The sequence below is a fragment of the Amblyomma americanum genome, chromosome 3 (assembly GCF_052857255.1).
Source record: "Amblyomma americanum isolate KBUSLIRL-KWMA chromosome 3, ASM5285725v1, whole genome shotgun sequence".
Lineage (NCBI taxonomy): Eukaryota > Metazoa > Arthropoda > Arachnida > Ixodida > Ixodidae > Amblyomma > Amblyomma americanum.
Window position 1 is genome coordinate 194,764,959 of NC_135499.1, and position 25,934 is coordinate 194,790,892.

At 45.8% G+C, this 25,934-nt stretch overlaps 1 protein-coding gene across 2 annotated transcripts; it reads left to right on the forward strand.

The window, feature by feature from the left end:
• Positions 1 to 900: 900 nt before the first annotated feature.
• On the forward strand, positions 901 to 21,379 carry drongo (Arf GTPase activating protein drongo). 2 transcript variants are annotated; one of them, XM_077659485.1, is made up of 8 exons: positions 901 to 1,083; positions 4,225 to 4,318; positions 6,233 to 6,559; positions 8,303 to 8,459; positions 8,629 to 8,700; positions 16,768 to 17,106; positions 18,023 to 18,447; positions 19,999 to 21,379. In XM_077659485.1, the coding sequence occupies exons 1-8, from the start codon at positions 920 to 922 to the stop codon at positions 20,041 to 20,043; spliced, it is 1,623 nt and encodes a 540-aa protein (XP_077515611.1). In that variant the 5' UTR covers positions 901 to 919; the 3' UTR covers positions 20,044 to 21,379. The 2 variants fall into 2 exon arrangements, with proteins under 2 accessions (XP_077515611.1, XP_077515612.1); XM_077659486.1 differs by having other exon boundaries at positions 18,026 to 18,447.
• The last annotated feature ends 4,555 nt before the right edge of the window (positions 21,380 to 25,934 follow it).

Sequence of the window (25,934 nt, forward strand, 5' to 3'; positions counted from 1 at the left end):
TCCAAATGCCACACCCCGTCCGAAGACCCATAGTGCCCATTACCACGGCGACGACAGTCTGGCTGGTCACAGTCGAGAGGTACAAACTCGCAGCACCGTACATGGTGCCGCCGATATTGAAACCCTCGACAAAGAAATGAATGCTGGCCAGAAGTGCAAGCTTAATATAAATAACACTCGCCAGAGGTCTCACGTCGTACGTATACGCCCTGTTTCCCAAGACGTACCGTTCCACAGTCCGTCTGCACGCTACCTGCACTTGCACGTCCTTGCTGATGGAAAGGAAGACAGTGTTCATGACATGCGCGAACAGAACTCCCGCTGCAGTCATGTAGTCGGCGACGGGTATGTGAACGGTGACAGCGGATTTTTCGACCATTGCGTTTGCCAATGGTGCCATCCTGATGAACCAGTGGGCGAGGCCAGCTCCTGCGGCTGCGCTAATACAGTTGTTCAAGATGTCCGAAAGCCCACACTTGCTCACTCGAGGAGCGAGAGCTTTCATGAGTAACATCGGGCACAGATACGCAGCTAGGACGACGGCAAAGGCTACAGGCACTGCGAAAGGGCTTGCCAACATAATATACATTCTTGCTAAGTGCCAAGTATTTTTAACTTTTGCTTCTTCCTGGCTTCGAAGTACTCACGATACTCCGTCAAGCGCGCTCATCTGGTTCATCCAAGAGCAGCTTCTGAAAATCCCGCCAAAACAAGAAGACAGCTGATGTCATTGAACCTGTCATTTTCGTGCCCTCTAACGTGCCAATACTACAAATTAAAAGCCTAGTTTAAGGATTCAAAATACCTCATGGAAAAATAAAGCTGACTGGCGATGAATACTAGCATCCGTATGAGCGAAAACAACCGCTACTGGCGTGGCCATCGCTGGCGCGCAGAAACTTCCGGCTGGCGATTCAAAATGGCCGCCAGAAAGAGAACGCAAGAGGAGAAAAATTTAAAAACTCTTCGAGAACTCGCTGCATTACCCGCAAATAAGCAATGTTTCGACTGTCATCAGCGGGGGCCAACTTATATAAACATGACTATCGGATCATTTGTCTGTACGTCATGCAGCGGAATCCTGTAAGTGCTTTTTTCTTCTCGCCAACATCGCTCTCGAAGTATGCGTAGTTAGGGCTACACGTTCTGTCTGCCACTGTGTGCCCTTCATTCATTTTCTTTTGGAGTGAGTGTCCGCGTGCTCGGGAGGCGGCTGTAACGGGCCCTTAACCTGCACTAATTAGGGGTGTCGGTACCATGGGCGAGTCTGCCTTGTAGCAATGTAGGTGTGTCGTCCATTTGGCAAGCTATCCTCGCCGGATGATGTATTTGTGGTTGACTAATCACCCGGGATGTTACTGGGGTTTTAGTGTAGCTGTTAATGACATTTGTACATGTGACCTTCGGTCGTTTGGCGTAGGATCGGGCGGGCTCTTGAGCTTAGAAAGAGACCGGTCACGACGCGGGATGGGTGGTGTTCCGTGCTCAAAATTATCGGTTGGTATTGGCGCTGTCAGCGACCGGGAGGTCGAACCGATAATTTGTGAATTCCTAACCATGCGCTTCCCGTCGTGGTCACTGCTTTCCTCCGGGTTGTGTTTTTCATGTGCGTTCGGTTTTTGATGGCAGTGCTTTTTCTTCGTTATGGTATTGCCCCTGGAAAATGTTTTGAGATTGAGATTGTTACTTGGCCACGAAAGTGACTGATGTGAACAGAAAGCTGCGTCTGGAGTTTTTTTTTTTTTTTCGTATTCTCGCGAAATCCCTCAGCGAAACTGCTGCAAATGGGAAGCGTTTATGACTAAGACTTTCTTAGGTAAAATTGTCTGGCTGTGACCAACATGTCGAGGCTGTTGAGGTAAAATTCCTAGTTCGCTGAACAAAAGTATGAGACCAGCAGGAACTAACATTAGCCAAATGCCTTCACTTCGAATTTTTTTTGTGAGCCATCCCAGGTGATTAAAATTTTCACCTGGAATCATGCATCGCCATGAGTTACTGACTGATATCTTGAGAGCTGCTGGTGTAATTATATTGTCATGACGTTCACTAGGAAAATAGTTGCCCTGTAAAATTGCTTTGTTAATTTGCAATATAAAGAAAAAAATTGAAAAATCGTTGTTTCACTCGCATGTATTGTACAGCAAGCAAAATAGCAGCTCTGCTGCATTGTTCCTTTTGATTGCTGATTCTTCAAACTCATGAAAGTCCACACAGCGGAGACAGGCCATCTGTAAAGAGAGGGCCTTGCCCTGCTGTTTGAAGGTGACATTTCAGCTTGCCTCCAAACTGCTTGTGCTATCTTTAGATTCTATTAGTAATGCCAGAACCTTTTTGAAGGACCACCTTAGCTTTTCTTTCCTTTTTTTTTTGTAGAACATGTTCCCTTTTTTTAACTTTTCAAGCTTTTGGTTCACAACGCTTTCTTCTTGTGATTTATAAATTTATTATAAGACCTGTGACGTGTTTAAACAGAGAATGAATGCAAAGGAAATGAAGAAAGTGTCTCTGTGACTGTTGAACTGGCTGCCCATGCACGGGCACTGTGAGCTCTAGGGGAAGTAACTTTACTGCAAGTACTGCCAAAATAAATCATTGTGGCAGTTAAAAAAAACACTGCTTGTGCAGGAAAATGGCATGAATGTACTAAGCAATTGTGAGACAGTGTTGTGTTCAGAAGGTGTCTACAGAATGTGAACTTGCCTGGATTTAGCATAAACTGAAACGGGGCATCAGCCTGTACATGAGTTATCAATGCTTGCCACACTACTGAGTGACAGCACATGGATAGTTTATTTAAAAGCAGTGGTGAGGCATTTATGTTGAGAGGTTCTTCTGAAGTATTGTACTGTCCAATTAACTTTTTTGAGTCCCGTAGTGTGTAATAAGTAATAATGTGGATACTTGGGCTAGTTGGTATGTGGCTGTGTTGCAGAATGGCGTAGTAAATGTGGGTAAGGTAGACGGTACTGGCTTTCAGCTGTCTATCCACTTACTCATGAAGGACGTGTACTGGCCATGTTGAGCTATGCTGGTATAGCAACAGTCATTCCCCACCTGTTCTTCTGGCTTGCAAACAGTGAAAGAAAAGTAAAGTAAAAAAGGACCTTAAAAAGCGCTATGGAGTTGCTTGTTAAAGTGGTAATTGCAATTATAGGCCGTCACCTTTTCTGAACGCACACTACACAGTTCTGGTCCGACAGGCGTTTTGTATGTTTCTCAATTATGTGAGTGAATACGTACAGTTGAAATTCGGCGCTGTGTGGTGTCTGTTGTGTCTTTGGCCCTTGTTTATCGGGCTGTTCGTTCGGAATCTTGGCCTAATGCTGTATGCTGTCCAACTTGTGTGGCGTGCTGTGAATGCTTGTGAAGCGTAGGGCACCCTTCTTACCATTGGCTTCTGACCGCCACCATAGTGCTGTAGCAGGCGCATTGCAGCAAACTTCAACGCAGTTGTGCTATTGTAGTCCACACCTGTGAAGTAATAATGACCTTAACACCCCTTTTATGATGGTGCATGTGCATACCATGTTTCTTGGGCATAGACACAAAGTTCTCGCATGACTGTGTTTTTGTCTCGCATGACATTGGCACTGTAAGCTCGAAAATAAATTAGAGCGCAGTGTGACAACCATTTGCAAACCAATTGTATGCTATCAGCTTTGGTTTTGATCGGGAGAAGTTTGGCTGCACATCATCCATCACATATGAGGGCAAGCAGCCGCTTAGGTTCTGCATCATCAGTTTTTCACAGGCAGATGCAGAGATGTCTTGGTTTCTTGCTTTCTCAGTTACATGTTGCTTGATGTCCATTGCCATGCGAGTGGAAATGTCAAAGGTTGTCACCATCCAATATTGAAAATCATGTTAAATGACATTCCTCTCAAAGCTTTCGATTGAAACTTGCTGGATAGCATTTCTATATGCTGTGGAAATTGACCGCACCCTTTCTCGAGCACTGAAATTTGAAGTCTGAACCCTGTTTTAAAAAGAAAATAAAAGACAAAGTTGTTCTAGCAGCACAACTATCTGAGAGCACATAGTGTGGTAGAGAGGATTATTTTTGCTCTTCTGTCGTTCTCTTGACCGAAAAGGTCAACATTGAGGTTGACATCTGTGCTGTGCTTCACCGGGCTGCACCGCACAGCTGTTGGTGTTCAGTTTTTCTGCACTTATTTTTCCTTCTTCAGATGTCACAGTGCTCATTTCCTCTTTTCATTTCAGGCGAGGTTTAAACCCTCCACACCGAGTAAAATCCATCACCATGACAACTTTCACGCCTGAAGAAATAGAGCAAATAAAAAACAAAGGGAACGAGGTGAGCAAACCTATAGTAACTACCTGTGAAATAGTGTACATACTCAGTCATGTTTGTGTTTAGCCAAAAATGTTGTAATATTTTATGATAGCAAAGGAATGAATGACAGTGGTGGGGAATGAGTGGCAGTGGTGGGGAGTTGGGGAGGGGTGCACAGAAAGAAAGAATCTCGCATGCTCTTTCAAGAGACGAAATGATTGTATTGCTGGATCTGCCAAAGTGTTAGCTGAGGAGCCCATTTTTCTTTGGGTTCAGCCCGTAGCACGTTATTCTAACGTTGTCGTCCAGCGAAATTCCCCACTTCACAAACAACCACAGCACTTCATTGTCCTGCGATATCCCGCACTTTGCAAACAGCCGCACCACGACACCGCATGGAACAGTTGAAAATTTTTCCTCGCTGCAGCTGCCGCACCTGTATCTCCCACTCCAAAGTGTCGAACTTGCAGCTCAGTGCACAGTTGTTCGTTTCTTCAGCATACAGAATGACAGCCATCTTGAGTGTAGTTGTGAACAAGCGTTGAATGCTTACCGGCCCAGAGTACAAATGGCGATTGATGAGGCACTACATTTAAAACTGGTAAAACATGACCGGCAGTCAAGTGAAGTGCGTCCATAAGAGGCGTCGTCTCTCCCATCAGCTACCGACATCCCCGAAAGTGCTGCCGTTCCAAGTGACGGTTCTGGCGCAATTGGAACAGCAGCCCTTCCATCAACTTTCGACACTCCTATGAGCACAGAGTGTACAGTTAAAAAGTAAAAAAACAAAAAACTTCCAAACAAGTGTGCAAAATAGCGGAATGCTACTGGGCAGAGCCATAGAGCAAACATAAAATTTCAACCATGCTGTAGCATCACTGGTATCTGGTTGGTTTTTCTCACCTTTATTTATGGTGCGATGCTTTGATTTCGATTGCAAGTTGACCCTCCCCCCCCCTTGCACACACTTTGGGTTTTCAGATTAAAAAAAAAAATATGTTGGCTTACAATCGTGTATATACAGTAATGAGTATATATGGGCTGTGTAAATAAATGTTACTGGGCTACTAGTGTGTCGTTATCTGCTGCTTGTTTCTCTGGATTTTGCAGGGCTTTGTTGCTCTTGTGATTGTTTTGCACAGAATGCCCTGCGATGGTACTCTATCTACTTGAGCACCTCTTGGTGAGGAGAGAATACACAGAGATTGGGCTAAATTGCAGCACACATCAGCTTCTGCACTGTTCTTACGTTGACTGCATAAATTCTACATAATCCTCATCTCTTGGATTCTGGAAACTGAGCCTGTTCAGTTGCAGTGGACAAGCAAAAATGAGGACAACAGAAACAAAATCCCTGGAGCCAGTCCACGCAAGCATATCTCGTACAGCATTGCTTGCGCGCCAGATCTTGTAGCATAGTTTTGTTTTTGAGCCCTCATTTGCTTGCGCTCACGCTGCAGCGGCAGTGGAACAGCACCAGCAGCAACAAAATTCACGTCCTGTAAGCATGCAGCTGCCTACACTGGTGCAGTCAAGTGCTGATGGACTGTAGAGCAGTGTAGGGGCCCCTATTTTGGCCAGTGTACCGTCTCCATGACATGAGCTAAACGTAGCCCTGACATGAGCTAAACGTATGGTGTCAGAAATTCCTGCACAGAGTAAAGCACTGAGGCGCGATGCGACATATGCGATGTGCCAAGCTGGAATGCTGCCACAATTTCGATGGAATGGCCAAGTTGGTGCTGCATGGGCTCCTATAAGAGTTACAGCGAGACTTGCTCACAGCTTGGCAGCTGGGAAGACGCAGCACTTGGGAATGTAACAGTGGGGTTTTGCTGTGCAAACTAAGGTTCTTGCCTGTCTGACCTGAAGGTGCAGGCAAACGCCCTTGCATCAGCGACTGATTTTTCTCATCTGCATCTATGTATTGTGCAGTACTGCAAGTATGTGTGGCTGGGCTTGTACGACTCGCGCTGCCCAATGGAGCCGGACTCCAGGGATGAGCAGCGGACGCGGGACCTGATGATCGAGAAGTATGAACGCAAGCGCTGGTACGTGGACCCTGAAATAGCCCTGCAGAGAATGCACGCTGACCAGCAGCAGCAGGGAAGAGCAGCCGCACAACAACCACAGCCAGCGCCACCACCGCAGCAGCAGACCAACCATGTGCCGCATTCCAACTCTGCCGTCATGCCCGACACCAAGCCGCTGTCCAGTCTGCTTGGGAAGAACAGCCTCCCTCTAGTCATTCACAAGTCCCAGGTGGGTGAGCCTCTTGATTTCAGCGAGCAGTTTTTACTGTACTACGAGTGCAATTGAGAAAAACCATTCTATATTTGCCATTGACTGGGAGTTCTAGAACTGGATTCTGGAGTGCTTATTGGGTTCCCTGAGGCACATGTACCAGGTGTTTCAGAGGAGCCTGCCACTAATGTTTAAAAACAGGGTTTTTTATGTAAAGAGAAGCTTTTTGCGTCCTACTAATACCAGTGTCTGAAAACGTCAAGAAACGGGTAAATCATGTTAACAAGTTAAATGGTCGACCTAATTAAAAAAAAGTTTACTTTTTAACGATTACCGATAGAGCGCCTGATTGCAATTAGAAATTTGTAGCCGGCTTTTAGTAATAGCCATAACAGTTCTTAGAATTTTGAAAATGCAGTTACTGTTGCTGCTGTGGCTCAACAAATTTGGACCATATCTTGCGTTGTTTGAAAGCCGCGCGCCTGCAGAGAGCGCAAAGTGACATCCATCAAATCGCGACTCTCCCTGGCAATGTACCACGCGACAATCACTGCTCTGCCCGTGCTGTAACAGCGATTGTCACGCAGTGCGTTGCTATGGAGGGTCGCGAATTGATGGATGTCACTTTGCGCTCCTTGTAGGCACACAGTTTTATATTGGCATGAAAAAGGGCCCACGTTCGTTGAGCCACAGCGGTGAGGGTAACCACGTTTCCGAAATTCTAAAAAATGATATGGCTGTTACTAATTGATGGCTGAAAATCTATTGAAATCAGACACCTATCGGTAATAGTTAAATGTTAAATATTAGAATGTAGGCAATTATTTTGCTATTTGACATGATTAGCTGATTTTTTTTTTTTTTGTCTGCCAACGCTGGTATTACAATGTCTTGACTTGGAATGCTTCTATTTCCTCAAAAGCCTTATCTTTAAAACTTAATCTGGGCTTCTCTGAAACACCTTGTATATCCCCACATGTATCAGCCCTTCACCTTCTCTTTAACCACTTTATTCTGGGACTAATTGTAGTGTAGTTACTTATAACGCTGTTTCACGTAGCCAGTCATTATTAACAGCATTCAGACATCTTTTGAGGTGTTGTGCATCTGCATGCTCTTTTTTGCATGCATGTTATCTATGCAGGAAGGGACGGACGCCAAGACAGACTAGGTTCCTCAGCACCTTTTAAAGACCATTGGGGTTCCCAGGGACTGAAGAGATCGAGAACCCATGACTTAGACTTAACACTACATTCCCAAACATTTCATACTTGTAATTTTGCATATGTGAGGTATTTGCTGGAAGGCAGTTATCAAAGTAAACTTTGCTGTTCAGCCTCAGACAATGGGAACGCATGCTTCTTGCTATGGAGATTAACTTGTGGCCATTTCGATCATTTAGTAACATTGCCTCATTTTCTTTTTTTTGCAGCATATTAACCCTTAGTCTTCTGTGTATGTCGTGTTGTCACCTAATGCTCCATTTATAATGAGCTTGCTCAGTTTATTTCTCAATTTACAATTTTTATCTGAAAATTGGGACTTTGCTTTTCTACAAGGTATATAAACGGGAGTACAGGTTCCTTTGCACTGGGATAGGCCAAGAGAGAAAGGACCACTTCTGTGTGAAGCCTGGGGAATGGTATTGAAGCCTGTCATATCTCACTGTGTTTGGTATTGTTGTATCACTATGCAGTGGTGTGAGTTTAGCCTTACTCACGTCAAACTTTTTTTTTTTTTTCATCATCTCCTGTTTTTCAGCCCACAACACCTAGTTCTGCAACTTGGCCAACACCCATTTCATCAGCTGTTGCCACGACAACAAGCAGCCAACCCATGTTCAAGTCAAATGTCGACATCTTTGGTGCTTTCAATAGTGACCCATTCAGCCCGGCCTCGGTCAACTCTACACCCACAGGTTAGCTAAGCTGGCCGCTTCCTCATGTTATTTTCATTCTTGGTTGTCGTGGTCACAATTTGTTGCTGCTAGGCTGACGACATATGTGTGATCCGTGCCAAATGACCACAGCATTAACCCTGGATCTATGTTCTTTTTTTTTCCCTCCCTCTTTCTTGGTTCTATATAGCTCCAGCGAAACCTTCAGCATTTTCTGCAAATGGGAACTTTGCCAATTTTGACACAGTTTTTTCATCACCTGGTGAGTGCAGCATCTCCCATCCCTCTCTCGACTCTGTTCCCTTGTTGAGTCTGCATGCGCAAGTCATGGTTCACAGAAGAGATTGTTGGGTCTATGAGCTTTTTTTTTTGTATTATGATAAAGGTAAAGCACCATATTTGTCAGAATTTCTTGCAGCTACTACTTTACGAGAAGCTTTCTTCAGAGTTTATGACATGGCTGTTGTCCACTGCAGGCATTGTTTGTTGACGTACTGTATCTTAACTGACTAATACCGTAAAAGCCTACAGTGACCTTATGGAGCTTTTGAGTACAATACAGTAGAATCTCGTTACAACGAACTTTACGGGACCGCCAAATTTAAATCGTTATTTTGAAATACCGTAGTACTGAAAAACCATTATTTTCATGTCAGTAATGCATCACAAGAACTAAAATTACGTACCTTTGCAGCAGATTTACGTGTTGGTAAGTAAATAATAACCGATAACGCTGGGCACAGTTTAACTACAATTTATTGCTTGAAGAAGTCTGTTATCTTCTTTTGGCGAGTAGAGGACAAGCGCTGCAGGACGAACGCCTCCACATCCTCGACCTTCCTGTGCACGTCATCGGGGACATCTTTGCAGCGTCCGAGGAATGATCGTGTCTTCTCTAGAAAGACTAGGACATCCGAGCCGGAAACAATCTCTTCCTCTTCGTGCGCTGATCCAGTGTCGGCATCGTCTTCGTCGCTACTACAGTATTGTGCGCTTTTTTTCGCTGACACATTCAAAAATTTCCCCGCCTCAACCGCTGGCTCATTTGCGGTGAAACTGCACACAGAGCTTGCGTATTATGGTAACTTTTGTATCGTAGCAAGTTTGACAATGGTACTTACTTAGTTCAGGCGCACATGATGCGAAAACGTAAGCGTCTACGAGAGATCGGCGAGCCAAAACCCGCAGACGACGCTTTTTCGGTGAGAACCGGCAGTGGCGCCATCTGTTTTCGGCAGCGGAAAGCGTCACGACAAGGCCGCCGAGCCAAGCGTTGCAAACAATATTCTTTGAAAGGTAAAGCCTCGTTAATCAGTTGTTCTGATATTTTTTTTCCGCTCAATTAGCCGAAAATGTTGTAAGCGCTTCAGTTGAAGCAGACGCAAATGCCGAACGGCATATTCAAAGGGCCCGCGCTCCTTGCAACGCTTGCCTCGGCGGCCTAGTCGTGACGCTTTCCACTGCCGAAAACAGATGGCGCCACTACCGGTTCTCAGCGAAAAAGCGTCGTCTGCGGGTTTTGGCTCGCCGCTCTCTCGTAGATGCTTACGTTTTCGCATCATGTGCGCCTGAACTAAGTAAGTACCATTGTCAAACTTGCTACGATACAAAAGTTACCATAATACGCAAGCTCTGTGTGCAGTTTCACCGCAAACGAGCCAGCGGTTGAGGCGGGGAAATTTTTGAAAGTGTCAGCGATAAAAACGCACAATACTGTACATTCTTCTTGCTCACGCACTTGATTCACGATGTCTTCGGTGGTGAGCTCCGCGGATGTAGCCGCCACGCTGTCGCTATCCACATAATTCGAAAGTCGCTGTCCACGGTAGTTGCCCAGCCGCAGACGTTTTCTTGAGGGATCCAGCTGCGACTCTCGATGTAGTTTTATGATCTTGTCCCGATCTTTGAGCATCGTTGCCATTGTTGACGGTGTAATGTCAAGCTCCCTGCACAAGTCCGCTTGCTTTTTTCCAGCAGCTGCGACAGAATGTCCGCTTTTTCTTTAAGTGAAAACTGGCGTCGCTTCTTTTTAACGCAGGGGCCAGGAGAACTCATTGTCAGCAAAGCTAATGCACAACACAATCACAGCGCCGATAACTTTGCAGATCCTAACGTTCGCTGTCGACGTGGTGAGACTGCACTGAATAGGCTTAAGACTACTGCGCAGTATGTGGCCCAGTGCCTCCTTTACTTTGAGATGCCTGGCGTGTCAGCACCGAGCCCCCCCTTCATGCCCTCTCCGGTTTACGCGCGCCGCCGCCACAGAGCGGCGCTCTGTTCTGACACTATCCGGCCGGCGCCCTCGCACCCGCGCAGTCTTCACGGTAGCCCGTTCGGAAGGAGCACTGCTGTTTTGATCGTTGTTTTTCTCGGCGCCCCACGTGCTACTTTTATTGTATGTGTTTTGCCGCTTTAGTGCTCGATTTTATAACCGCAGAGGAAGCGTTAATCAACTAGTCATGCGGTACTGTTGCGTGCCGTTTTGCACGTCAAGCGAGAGAAAGAAGCAACCTGGGGTGTCATTCCACGAGATACCTGTGGACCTAACGCTGAGGGAACAATGGCTGAAAGTAATTTCGAGGAAGAACTGGCAGCCAAATGATACATCGAATTACTCAGCTGTCTGCAGCCTTCATTTTCTTGACGGAGAGTTTCGCGAAGATACCAAGAGGCGCATGCTGAAGCCAGGTACTGTGCCCAGCGTGTTTCCCCAATACCCCTCTTACCTCAGGCCAGCACCGTTGAAGCCGTGAAATGAGAGAAGCATTGCGAAAAGGAAACGAGAGTCTTCACCAGCAAAATCGGCGTCAAATTGCACGTCTGAAAATCGTGTTCATTCAGCGCAGAAAAATGTGCCGGAGACAACGTTGACTGTTGACTGTGATATTTCCGCGTCTGACACCGGCAGTGTCGCCTCTCAAGACTTCACGCAGCAATGCAGCACGTCCCTTGCCAATGAAAATTCTGCTGCGGGGCCCAATACAGCTAGTCCGGAGAGACTGCCATATCTCGTCCGCACTGCACGTTCCATGAGGTCATTTGGCACGCAGACCGACGAACGTGTTTCTTCAGCGGCTTTTTTGCAGCGCAAAAAATGGCGCGAGAAGGAAAAGGCATTGAAGGCTCAAAATGAGAGGCTGCTTTCAACGGTTGATACATACAAGAAAGAGCTTCAACAGTTGAAGAAGCATTGCCACGTTAGCAAGTTTCTTCACGTGGTGAAAGACTCGGAACTTGCGTGCACGAAGGCCAAAATCATTTTGGATCAAGTTATTAATTACAAGGCCAAAAAGCCTACATGGTCAGAAACGACTATTAGGCAGTGCACTATTTTGCGCCACCTCTCAGCAAAATCCTACGAGCATATGAGAACCAAAAAGCTGCTCTCTTTCCCATGCCGAAATACAGTGAGGAAATACCTGGGAAATTCCTCTGGGGAAGTTGGATTTAGTGATTTTGTCAAAAGAAGGCTGTGTGCTGAGGTGGAGTGTCTCCCAACACCCCAGTCAAAATTCTGCAGTCTCGTTGTGGATGAGATGCGCATCCGACAGAAACTTGAATACCACAAGCAACGCGATGTATTTCTTGGAGACATTGATCTGAGTTCCGACCTCAATCATGTTCTGCCAGCATCAGGAACGTGTCAGCTTGCAAATTCTCTTTTGTGCTTTTTGCTGTGTGGACTGCATGCAAGCTTCAAGATACCGGTAGGGTACTTTTTTACAAAGGGGTGTTCCGGAGAAATGCTTGCAAAAACAGTGCAGCATGTAATCAGAAAAACAGAAGAGGTTGGATTCAAAATTGTGCGCCTAGTAGCTGACAATCATAAAGTAAATGCCGCTGCAATGGAGCTGATGTCACTAGGTCAACTTCAAACCCAGATACGCCACCCAGCTGATCCTTCAAGACGCCTGTTTCTTGCCTTTGATCAGAGCCATATTATCAAGAATGTTCGCTCCCAGTTCCTGTCAAAACAAATGGGAGGTCAGCAAGAAATATCCTCTGTCTATCTAAAGGACCTGTATAGAATGCAGCAAGGCTCCTCGGTCTAGCCAGTTCGCTTTCTCACAAGAAAGCATGTGTACCCATCAAACATCGAGAAAATGGGAGTAAGGGCCGCAATTCAAATTTTTTCACCTCCTGTCACCGCTGGCCTGAGTTTCTTGAAAGACCAAGCAGGACACACTTGTGATGCCAAGTTTTCAAGTGTGGGACCTACGGTGGAGTTTATGACCAACATGTACAGGTGGTTCACTTTAATGGATGTCAGCAACTGCCAGCAGCATATTCACCAAAACAACCCCGACACTAGGCAGTTTTCGGATGCTGAAGATTCTCGACTTCACTGGCTACAGCTCGTCTTCCTTGAGTACATCGAAATCCTGAAGAAATCGAGCGCACCAGAGAACTTCCTGACCAAGGAGACTTATCATGCACTAGTTTTCACCACCGTCTCCAACGTGCAATGCATTCAGTTTCTTTTGAATGAATGTAACTTCATGTTTGTGCTGACAAGGAAGTTCTCAAGTGATCCCATAGAATCTCTGTTTGGTTTTCTCCGGCGGAGTGCGGGCTGCAACAATGTCATGGATGTCAGAAGTGTTGTTTGTGGACTGGAGAAGATCCTAAAGACTGGAATCGTTGCATCATCCGACACAAGCAATGTCAGCAGCTCCGCATCATTTTGCTCTGCACAGAGTGTAACTGAAAGTGAAGGAAGGGGCAACACAACAGCTTTCTGTGTGAACGCCAATCGGGCGCAACAAACACTGAAAGAAGTTTGCTTATCGTCGATGTCGTTTTTGCCGACACCAGATATGGCAGCCCTTGCACTTGTTGGAGGATACATATCTCGGGTAGTGAGCGAAAAAATTGCGTGTGAGAACTGTGTGGCTCTAGTTCGAAAAGCAAAAGGAAATGCTCCTATGGATGGGTTGATTTCCCACCAAGATAGAGGTGGCCTCCACTACCCGACACAAGAACTCATCAAAGTTCTTTATGGCCTCAAGAAATACGTGGAGATAATGTTAGCAGATAGAAAAGCTCTCTTGAGACCTCTGGAGCAATGCTTGCATCAAAGCGTGAATGTGATCACAGGCTTGCCTGTATTGAAATGTGAGAGCTGCAGTGATGAACTCAGGAAGGCTTTTGTACACCTCATATGTAAAAAATTCATCAAGCCACTCTTTTGCAACCATGCGTTAGATGTCACCGACAAAAATGCAGTTTCAAAACTCTACAAAAACAAGCCGTTGTCACGCAAAGTATTGAAGCTTTGAGGCGCGCTTGCATTACTGACTAAATAAAGAGTGTGATTTTTGCTTTACTTCATGTATTTTCTCATTTTATCTTCAAAACTTGGCTTAGCGCAGTGCTTTTCTATGAGAAACTCGGCAGACCATAGTGTCAGAAGCCAGCGCCATCTAGACAAAAGCCGGAAAAGCGCAGTGGCCCAGGGAGTACAATAGAGGCGCGGTCGACGTGCCAGGCATCTCAAAGTAAAGGAGGCGTTGATGTGACCACACGCTGGATGGATGATTATGGCCTTACCCTGTGTATCGGGCGGCAGCTTGCGCCGCCTAGCCTATATTCATTCAACGCGACACTCGCGTGATGGCGATACCGCTGGGGCTGTATCCGTTGCAACGAGTTCCCCAGCGCATAGCTGATGCTTTGGATGATGATGACAGGTGTCAGCTTCAGGGATTTGGTATGGAACTTCGACGTAACTTCGTAATAACGAAGCGTCTTGCGACGAATGCGAGATTAAATTACATACGTTATTCTGAAATATTCGGTAATTTGAAATTCGTAGTACTGAAAGTTTTTTACATTGAAAGTATAGGCATTTTGGCGGGGATTTAAAAAAAATTCGTAAATCTGAAAATTTCGTTAATCTGATGTTCGTAGTAACGAGATTTTACTGTATCCTGTAAAAAACAAAATGCATGCATCCAGCAGCATTTGGCACGTAACTTTGAGACATACAACTGTTTCAAGTGCTGCAGCAAAAGTTGATATTCTTGTCTGACAAAGGCCACAGCACCCAAAGCATGTGTACAGTCTGTAGCAAACAACTCGAGCAGTACACATGTCGAGATGGAGGCTAATGGACATCCTCAGGCTTTATTGTCTTTACCTTTCATTGGAGTGACTCCGACCAGTCGGCTGATTAGGCCTAGTGTGAGTCAAGTGATCGAAGGTCGCATTTAATTGCGATGCAGATATAATTGGGTGGTATAATTCACACACCCAGACATGGTGATTTCTGCGTAGGCGGTGCATCACATCTACCAGAATGTCTTCTTTGGACAAGAAACGTTGCCAGCACATTAAGTGTCGATTCACTCCGCAGTCACCCTGTTAAACTCGCACCTAACTCAGTAGTCTTGCAGTGTCCTGCAAGACGGCAGTGCTAGGCTCGCGTGGAGGATTTTTTCCTGCTTTCTGTCGCATACGTGTAATGCTCATCGTTCTTGTGTTGTGTGAGGAATATTTTTAACGCTCATGTACATTCGTGATGAAATCACGGCTGTGCGCATTTCCGCTCGTGTGCTTCTGGCGCCTGCATCTTCATTACAGCTGAGCACCCTGGCATGAGATGGAACCAGAGTCGGGTCCTTTGTGTGAACTGGCAGCAGCGGAAAAACGCGCCGCGGCTGCTGAGCTGAAGTGGCGGTCTCGCCAGAATACAGGCATTCATAAGCACAAAGCAGTGGCGCGTCTGGAGAGGTAGCATCATGATCCGACACTGAATGAGAAGAACTCTGAGTACTAGTGGCGGAAGCGCAAGGTGGAATCTGAACTGCCGTGACGTCAAGCAGAGGCGAAGCATGAAAGGCATGAGGCTGAAAAAGCAGAGCGTAAGGCACAGTTCTAGGCAGTGGCTAACATCATAGCAGCAAACCACACGAAACGGCGAGAGATTTAAGCCAACAAATTAAACTATCATTAATTTGCATTCTATGCTATCGCTGTCTGTGGTGGGCCGGTTGCTCAGTGGCACTCAAAATTTTTGATTTTGACATTTTTTAGTGTGAATCAAGTTTCTTGTCTTGAAATTTACAGGTAGTCTAGCATTTTCATTGGTAAATATCAATAAACGAGAACACTATTTATATCTTAATTTCTATAACGAAAACCTTGTCTTGAGGTGGTTCATTTTGGTTTTGCCAGAGCATGCAGCTGATGGACTGAAATATTAAAGGGGCTCTGAAAGGGGCTCTTAATAAAGTTGTGGTATTCCTGGGATGTTAAAGCACGCTGCTTCACGAATATTGTGCAGCAAGAATTTGTTAAAATTTGCTGTGTAGAACCTGAGTTATGTGTAGTCAGAATTTGAATTTCAGCTTCTTCGGGTCTTTCCCTCTCCTCGTCACTTTATCCCACATACTCTGGGCTCCCCTCCTCGAGGTTTGCAGCTCTCAAATCCAGACCAGTGGGAGGCCTCATTGTTCAGTTCTGACTAGGACACACAGATCCGGGTTGTGACAAGAGCCCTAGAACTCGCCGAAAGCCACGGGCTTATGGCCACTTGATGGGGCTATAACCCCACACCATCTCCTACTTTTGTTGACGAAAATAAAGTTTATCCTCCTCCTCCTGCACACTGGAAGGTTGGCGCTCCTCCGCTGGTTCCACCTCCAGCAGCAGAGCTTCCTGACCCGCCGAAGTTACGCGGCTTATTGGCCGCATGGTAGCTGCCTAACATCTGAAATAATCGAGCCAATAGCCACCTCTCAACTTGTATATGCAAGTGCGAGCGACGGAGGAAGGTGCGAGCATGAAAAATTCGCCGGAAAGGGCTCGCCAACTTTTGATTATGGGCCCTCTGCTGCGTGTAGAAGTTTATTATTTGGCTCAGGTTTTCATGACAGCACAGTGTAGTGATTGAGCGAGTCGATGTGCTCTCCTCGGAAGGTGTTTCAGAGCCCCTTTAACGTAGTCAGTAAGAGGAGCTTCACTCGGTTTCATACATCAGGTACAACACTGTCAAGGCTAGCGCGCTATTGTTTGCGTTGCCTACAACCACTATAGAAAGTAGTGCGTTTCTTGTGGTAGGCGAGAAACAGTAAATGCTTTGCCTGCAGGCTTTTTACATTATACATTTGTAACAAGCTGGAATAAACGTGCTCTTGTTGCTGAGGATGTGCTGTCCCTTTCTCGTGCCTTATTAGACCACTTGGCCAGAAAACAAGCGCGGAGCAACATGCCCCCTTTATTTTTTATACAGACTACTTCTGTACCTTCCACAGTGTTGCACCTCATGTGTGAAACTGAGTATAGTTGTGTTGCAATGCTTATGGTGTGGCACATTGTGATCTTTCAGGAAACCGAGAGCCAACATCTGCAGTGGCACCAACGGTAGTGACGAACAGCATCAACAGCAACCATGTTGGAGACACGAGTGGCGGCGGCTTTGTGGCCTCCTTCCCACCAATGTCCAGTTCGTTGGCTGTAACGAGCACGCCGTCAACTGTGACCCTGGCTGCGGCAGCCGGCGGAGGGGAGCCACAGACCAAGGTGCCTCCGGCAGATCGGTACGCAGCCCTGGCTGACCTGGACAACCTGTTCCATCAGGAGAGCCCACAGCCGCCGCCATCACTGCAGCAACCACAGCCACTGCCTGCCTTTGCTGCACAGGCCCCAGCATTTGCAGTGCCTCAAGGTGGGTTCACGCATCATGAAAAGAGGGCCATCGAACACAAAAATGCGTGTTCTGATATGTTAGCATTAGAAGCCCCATTTTGAGCACCTGCCGGTGTCGGCATTTTTAAGAAGAGCCATCTGCCATGGCTGGCAGGTTTGCGGAAAAGTGGAGATAGGGGAATGCCCTTCTCCACTTCTAGGGGAGTGGAGAGAGAAGCCACCTTTGCCATGGGAAGAACCCCCCACAAAAATTGTGATTAAACTAATAGTTTTGTAGAATTCCGACAAATGGGCAGTGTTGAATAAAAAACCTTGTAGCTACACAAATCGCTACATAGTGCACAAAGGCTTCTATTGCTAATGGATTGTAAACGTGTAATGCAATTAGCGCCCACCGAACATGAAAATTCAGTGTGCTCAAGCTGCCTCTATAGGCATGAAACAGTGGTATAGGTGTCGTGTGAGCAATCTCGGCAGTTCTCGAGCAGTCCTGATTCGATGCTTCTGACAGCACGTGAATGGCTTGGATCGAAATTAGAAAAAGGCTCGTTGCACTGTTCTCATCTCAAGAGCAGGCGACCCTAGGCCAATCATTTGCCAAATTTGCCACGATGTAAGTGGATCTTGTCAGCTTTTTCAAAGTCATTCGATAATTCGAACATTCTTCCTGGTCCCTTGAAATTCAAATTAACGAGCTTTTACTGTACTTCCCCTTTGTTGTCATGAAATTTCTACTTCTGGACTCCTCAGTCACATTCACTTGTGTTAAAGGGGTCCCTGGCACATTCATGGCTAGGGACAGGCAATTTGTAGAATATGTTGCTTGATAGAAGGCTTGCAAGTTGCATCAGTGTCATCATGGAAAAGATGTGCAGACAGCCAAACTGCTGAGCCACTTGGGTAATTGCCTCTCCCCTCTTGCTCACCTTATGCAGCAGCTGCTGCCACTCCCTCAAACCCGTTTGCGGCTGCTGCTCCAGTGTGGAACATGGCAGCCCCCGCACAGCCCAACAGCACAGCATCAGCCTTTGTGACACCAAACCCCTTTGAGGCTGTGGCCCCTACCGCGGGAGGCATCTTTGGAGGCCTGGACGGAATGGCTGGCGGCATGGGTGTGGCAGCGAGTGCATCCATGTTTGGGGGCTCCCCCAATGGATTTGCCCTGGCCGGCACTCCGCCACTGCTCCAGCAGAAAGGTGGCTACCTGGTGTGGGGCAGTGGTGGTCTGGCAGCAGCACCTGGGGGCATGGTTGCACCAGCAGCGGCTCCTACGCCTTGGCCTGCCGTGGGCAAGGCAGCAGGGCCCATGGCCGCAGATTGGTCGCAGATGGGATCTGCAGCGACGGCCAATCCTTTTCTGGTGAGAACAAGGTGCCTCAGCTCTGAGTGCCATAGTCAGCCTCAACAGCAGCCTGGAGCAATATTTTGCTACAGTTCTTTTCCCATATGGTAGAAGAGCAATTCTACCTCTTTGTAGTTGTGGCCTGTGATGTCATGAGTGACAGTGAAATGAGCAGCCAGTTGCCAGCTCCAGTATCAAATGCAGGGCTGCTGAACAAAGAAGCCAAAAGAATTGTGATAGTAATCATTACGAAATTTGACCTCTGGTTCCTGAACTTTTCTGTGCAGGTGCTTTACTCGTATTGTCGCAATGTCAAATTAGTTTAAAACAGTTCTGAATTGGCATGTACGTCTTGGTTGCGTATACAAAGTAATAGCCATGCTAGCTGCTGCTGTCTTTATTTTGCACAGCATGGGCTACTGCACATGTTGCTGCTAGTGAATGCTTCTCTTTGCTGTCTTACTCTCTTTTTGTATGTTCTTTGTTACCGTTGAGTGGTGCAATATCCTAAATTACAGAAGTGCTTGCAGTGCAGCAATGGCCTTATTGCTAAATGCTTTTCATTTCTACATTGCTCCTGCATTGCCCCTCATTCCTCTTCTCTCAGTGCTGGCTAGTCAGCTGCAATCTTTCCTTTGATTCTTAGTGTGTAATGCCAGTGCAGCTAAGAAAGGCATAGAGTCAACGAAGTCCCACATTTTAATGGCGATTGAGGAAACATTAAAATCTGGATCATATAAATCTCAGGGGGTCACGAAAAATAATCGTATGATCTGAAATGAATAAAATTCGTATGCAGAATTAGCGCAGATCTCTTTTTGGCTGATGGGGCTTACCTACGGTTGCTCACTGCCACTCGCTGCTCGTGGTGCAGACTGCACGACTGGCGATAACAGCGTCTGCGATGTACAGGCTCTGCTCTGCCGATCGCAACATCAGTGGTGTATGGGCAGCGAGTACTTGGTGCTCAAGGGTGGAGCCACTGCCCACACATTTTTATATCTGAAATTCTGCCCATTCACATAATGTACTCTGGCCAAAGCATTTTACAAATTTGTATCAACCGAAATTGTATCATCAAGATTCTACTGTAGCTTTGGCAGGGGCCTTAATGTCACGTGTTAGATGGAACACTCACTCAACAGCTGATGACAGGTCTGTTGAAGTGTATGACTTGGGGGGATTCTAGACTGCTCTATTGCAAGAGCAACAGTGCTTAATTTAACTTTTTTTTTCTTTTGGGCATTGAAACACTGTACGCATTTAAATTTAATTACCCAAAGAGAAGCCCACTTGTCGAAACGTTAGCTAAGCACCTTGAGGCTTCCCCTTTCCTTGTTCACTTTGTGTTCTCGAGCCACAATGGTATTGCATTATGCCAAGATTAAGTGTTTTCTCTTTTGTTTTTTGCTTTTCTAGACTTTTGAAGTGTGCATTTTGTCTTGCATGATTTTCGTTGTAATTCCTGAGCAGTCTCTTTGAGCAATGTGTGTTCATGTGTTGTGGAGAGGGGCAAGAAATGGACTGCCTTTAAATTTACCCTGCATGCTTCCACACTGTCCATTACAGAGTGGTCCCATGCCAAGGGCCAATTCCAGCAACCCGTTCCTCTGATAGCAGGCTTGTAACCTGAGCTGGAACCATCCATCTTGAAGAGGGACACTGACCAGGAACAACAAGCTACTAGGAAGAAGGAAAAGCGGCGCCGTCTCTCCTACTTTTTTTTTTTACACATAGTGCCCCCTTCTGTTGCCTAGGTTGCACATAGCTGTGTATCTTCTCGCTGGACAAAGTGGACTTGTTTCCGCGTTGGCGAGTAAGGATTATGCCTTCTCCAGCTGCTCTGCCTTGTGTTTATTCTACTTTTTGCTTTTTTTTAACAGAGTGCCACGCAGCAACTTCTTCTAGTCTAATTTTTTTGCCACACTGAGAGAGAAAGAGAGAAGCGCAGTCAGTGCACAAGATGCAGGTAGGAAGAGAGAGAGGAAAGTAAAGAAAGAAAAAAAAAAACGTCCAGAGCATTCTTCTTCCTCCCCTTTTTTTATCATTGTGGGCATCGAACATTGGAGAGAAGCATTATATAGTTGTGTCTAACCATAATTTTTTTTTTTGCCGCCTTATTGCTGTGTTATGTGTATGTTTGTTACACGTCTCCCTCTCCTGTTTCCTAGGACTTTACATAGTTGAAAGCTACTTGCTGCTGCTTTACGAGCATTTTGTTATGGAAGTTGTGAGGGAGTGGGGAGAGAAAGAGTGAATGGATTGTGCGAAGAAAAAAAGTCAAGTTGGTTGTGAACTGCAGTAGAAACTATTTTTCTTATGTTCACAGCCATGTGTAACTTCTGGAAGGCGTGACTTTACATGGGTGGGCAGTTTTCTTCATCGTGCTTCCTATATAGGCTGTCCATCTTGCCAAAGGCACAGAAATTGGATGGGTATATTAAATTACAGAAGCTCTCTTCAGCGACCACTGAAGTCATTCTCTTGCGTTCTTTTCTTCGTTTAGTACCTTGTGTGATATATTTCATATTGAATGTGGCATGCATGTCGCTGTTTACAGCCAGCCAAGCCAAAGTTTCATCAAAAGGCCTTTGCAGAAAGAGATTAGTTAACATTGGAATGCAAAGTTCTCAGAGGGGGATAGCCTGGCCCACCGACCTTTATTGCACGTCTTATGAGGGGCCTCGTGCAAGTGTGGTGCAAAACTGTACATTTTGCACGTCCAGACGCTTAGCCACCTTGAAGGATGCAAATGAACCCAGTGATCTAAGCTGTAGTAGCAGATGCCAGGCTTGTTGAAAGCTATTCAGAGCATCCGGTTTCTTCGTGTACATATTGGAGATTTGTTTTAAAAGATTCTGTATCATATCTGTTGAAGTACTGGAATCATGAGAATGCTTTATTGCAATTTTTTGTCTGCAATAAATAGCATAGCATGCTTTCATAGAAATGGACTCATGCTTGTTTTTCTTCTGCAAGAAGGAATGTGATGCTAATGTGTGCTTCATTTTGTCAGTCTTGTTTAGAGCTACAGCGCAGTCAGTATTGAATTACGTGCACAGATATTTTGGACACTAGTTTCGCAAAAGAATCTGGTGAATTGGGCATTCTGGAGAACCAAATTTCACCAGAAAAAAGTCACTTCTACTCCTAAATGCCAAAATGGCGGAGGAAAAGGTCATTAGTTCTATGAACATTCTGAAGCTTCACTTGACTCGTGTTTTCAGACTAGTGGCGATGAGTGATGATCGGCAGTCGATGGCTGCACTGCTGTCACCACGTCTGGGACGAACTCGCGGTATGGGACAGTGAGCGAGTTCACACTGATTGAAAAGGATGGTGGCTGGAGCACATGGGGCAGAGTCGAAAGCGAACCCTCTGCTGTGGGGACTGTGCTCCACCCGCCGTACGAAGGGCCCGAAGCAAGAGTGTGAAGAGTTAGTAGATAAAGGTGAGAAAGCAGCACTGCCCAACGCCAAGGGAAAACACTCCATCAGCCTTCGTATAGTCAAAAGTCAACCTCGGAACCTGTGATACGTTATTGCATACATTGTGGTGGCTAGCATGTAACATAGGTGTTTTGCCTAGACAAATATCTTGCCATCGAAACGCCAATTAATACCTGCACCGTGACAGAATAGTAAGGGCTGTGATGCATTTTCTGGCGGGTATGTGCTCCGTCTTCAATTTCTTCCGCTTGAAATCCCTGTGTAACCATATGCCTCCCACAAACATCCAGGCCGCGGAGAGACTGCACAGATGTGTTCCATGAACTTCGATTGCTATTTAATCCTTTCGCACGCCATTTTTTGGTTGCATTGAAGTGGAAAATTCTTCCACTTAATTACACATCGAAGTGGAAAATTTTCCCTCTTAATTACTTGTATATTCAGGCCTTAAAAGCAATTTGTTAGTTTTCCAGCGCAAAATATTGGCAATCGATTTTTTGCAGGAATGTGCAAAATTTCGTATAAAGTGCCTTAATTGTTGAAAATGGCAACATCTGAATTCCAATTATTAAGTGAACATCTGTAGGATTGTAGAAATGCCTCCATGGTGAATGACGTGCTACCCAGGCCACTGTTTCATGAAATATTAGGGAGTTCGCTACATTTATTTCTTTATACAAAATACCCCTAAAGGCCCTCAATTTTAGGGTATTACATAGGGGGGGGGGGGGAGGGGGGGGGTACAGGCAAGAATCAAAGGGAAAAAAAAGCCAAAAAATTCAAGAAACTACAAACAAAAAACAGGTAAAAGCATATGGATCGTTGGAATAAAAATACAAAACCGACATAATTAAACATTGAAGCATAAATGGCAAGAAACAAACATTAACAGAGTAAAGTTAATACAAGTTATACAATGTCTATCCACAACGGCATGAAAATAAAAACGAGAATCATCAATAACAGAAATGACAAAAATCTAATGCACTGGTAAGTTAATGTACTAAAAGATGTTACACAGAAGTAGTGGTAGATATTAATTTATAAAATTTCTCCGGATTAGTGATGGTAGCAACATCTGAAGGGAGAGCGTTCCAGTTGGTTATAGTGTGTGGAATGAATGAATGTGCATAGTTAGATGTACGGCATGACAAGCGCTTAACTTTAAACGGATGGCCGCGGCGGTCAAAAATGGAGGAAGGCAAAGAAAAAAAGTCATTATGAAGCGTTGAGAGATGATACAGTTTATGAAAAAGTGACAAGCCTGCCACTTTATGACGGAGATATAGATCTTGCAGATCAGCGCGTTTCTTCAAGGCTGTGATGCTGAAATGACATGAATAATCGGAGTACATGAAGCGAGCTGCGCAATTCTGCAATGATTCAATGTTATTTATTAAATATGCTTGATGAGGGTCCCAAATAGCCGAAGCATATTCAATTTTAGGTCGAATAAGAGTGGTGTAAGCACGTTATTGGAGGTGAGAGGGAGCATGATTTAAGTTATGTTTTAAGAGGCCTAACGACCGATTAGCAGATGCAAGAATAAGGTTAATGCGGTGGTTCCATGTTAGGTCTGAATGAACGTGAAGACCGAGGTATTTATACGTGGTTACCAACTTGACTGGAGTGTTATTTAAAGAATACGCTGTTTGAAATGGTGCCAAAAAATCAGCTTATTTGCAAAATAAGGGCTGCAAAATTCACCTGCAATAAAAATCACTGCTATGTGCAGCCCACTTTCAGAAAAAGAGAGTTTGCTTTGTACACAATTAACTTTTTCACAAGGCCGCTCTGCACATGTACGCCCCTTCTTTTCCAGCTCCATTGGTTGAAAGTGAAACCGCCTCGTCCTACTGCGCATGTGCACAGTTCATGTTAGTGATAGGCGTGTGCAACAGATGGCAGCAGCTGTCAAGCACACACTTGCCACTTTGCAGGCTCCTCGTGGAACCAGGTCGCACCTGCGTGTCCCACGTGCGTTTATTTCAGTCACAAATTTTTCTGCACTAAGCATCCCTCACCTCAGCGACTGAATCCCTCGAGGTGAGGGTGAGGTTGCCCTCATGAGGGTGCCCATGTTTGAAACCAAAAACTCCAAATATACCTAAATGTGTTCGAAACAAACAGGCCAAAGCCAAGTAGCTAAATATGCTCGAAAAGAGAGGCGAAGCCAAGTAGAGAAACATGCGAAACAGAAAATGCCAAGTTGCTATTTGTGCGTCGGCTACATTGGCTCGTCGTGTGCATAAAATGTATGTAAATATATGCTTGTGCCAGTGCTGGGGCGACTCGTTGCATGCGCCAGACAGGCATTACCTGCCGGAAATGCCACAAATTTCAACTAGCCTTCCTAATTTTTAATGTTTTACTATCCAACAAGACGGGCATCAAAATTCTTGGGCTTACAATTTCGTCTCGCGATTAACTTCTTGTTAAGGGAACAAGAGCTTCAACAACGGTAATTCTGTTTCGGCAGTCCAGCTTGTGGGTGCAGCTTCACTGCAGACATTGTGATAACCGTGCGCTCAAGGCAGTAATGAGATCATTTGCTATGGTTACCGGCGCACCGCCGCTCGCTGCGAAACCTTGGCAAGCTGCTGTGCTGTCGTGCTTTATGCTCACTGGACAGGAGTAAGTTAAAGAGACACCTAGGACAGTTTTGCCTGTATCGATGAAGTATAGCGTTCTAACCTTTGGTTCCAACTTATATGCGGTATACACTACGATATTTGTATGTCCACTCCTTGGTCTGGCGTGCCAATACAAAATAAAAGTGGGTAGCACTTGAAAAAAAAAAAATGATCTTGAGGAAAGAACAATGCAGTAACTGTCTCACTTGCCCTTCGACACCCCAGTGGCACCTTGACGGAAGTGATGAGAAGGGAGTGAAAGAAGAGGGAAAGAGGTGCCGTAGTGGTGGGTTCCAGAATTATTTTGACCACCTGGAGATCTTTAATGAGCATTGACATTGCACAGCAAACACGCGGCTTTTGTGTTTCATCTCCATTGAAAAGCGGCCAGGTACAAAGCCGCATACTCCTGCGCAGTAGCCTGCAGTAACTGTTCCATTTCTCAGTGGGCACCTCAACCACCCTGTGAGGGATGAGAACAAAATTAAAGAAAGAGGTGCTGTGATGGAGGGCGCAGAATAATTTAGACCACCTGGAATCAAAGTGCACTGACATATCACACAGCACACTGACGCTGTTTGCAGTAAGGTTGGTGGTTGATGGGGATCTAATGTCCCAAAGCAACTCGGGCTGTGAGGGACGCCGTAGTGAAGGGCTTAGGAAATTTTGACCACCTGGGGTTCTTTAACGTGCACCGACATCACACAGTACTCAGGCCTCTAGAATTTAGCCTTCACCGAAATTCGACCGCCGCGGCAGGGATTGAACCCGCATCTTTCAGGTCAGCAGCTGAGCGCCATAACCACTGAGCCACCGCAGCGGACTCCTGCAATAAGGGAGCCATTACTCAATGACATCTATGCACAGCTTTCCTTTGTAGCTGCATGGCTGCGCTTGGGTGGACGACTGAGTAATTACCCCCTTATTACAAATCACTCTACCTTGGAGGATTCCCCAAAACACTGGCCAACAATGGCACCTTTTGCATTTCGCCTACATCGAAATGTGACTGGGACTGAACCCGGGTCCCTCCGCCTCTCCTGGCTGGCCACTACCGAGTAGAGGAGGCAGCAGTTATGAGGAAAGGATGCGCTTGTCTGCCCTTTGGCTCAGCTGGCAGCTCTTTAATTTTTGTGAAAGTGGACTTCAGAGCGTCGCAGTGAGCAATGGCTGACACTACGCAAACAACTGCCAGCTGCCACACACTATCGGCCGAGCGTGTTCCAGAGATTAGATTTCCAGTGCAACACGCTACTGCCTACATGCTTCAAAGTCTGAATGACCTCACTCGACGGCACTGGCTTGGGCATGCATGCACTCAAGGCGGCACGCATTGCTCGACGTCCTAAGCTGCTTGTCAGTTCTTTCACCAACAAGCAAAAGGTCTTTTGAATAATTTCTATGGAATATCCTACTAAGTTGT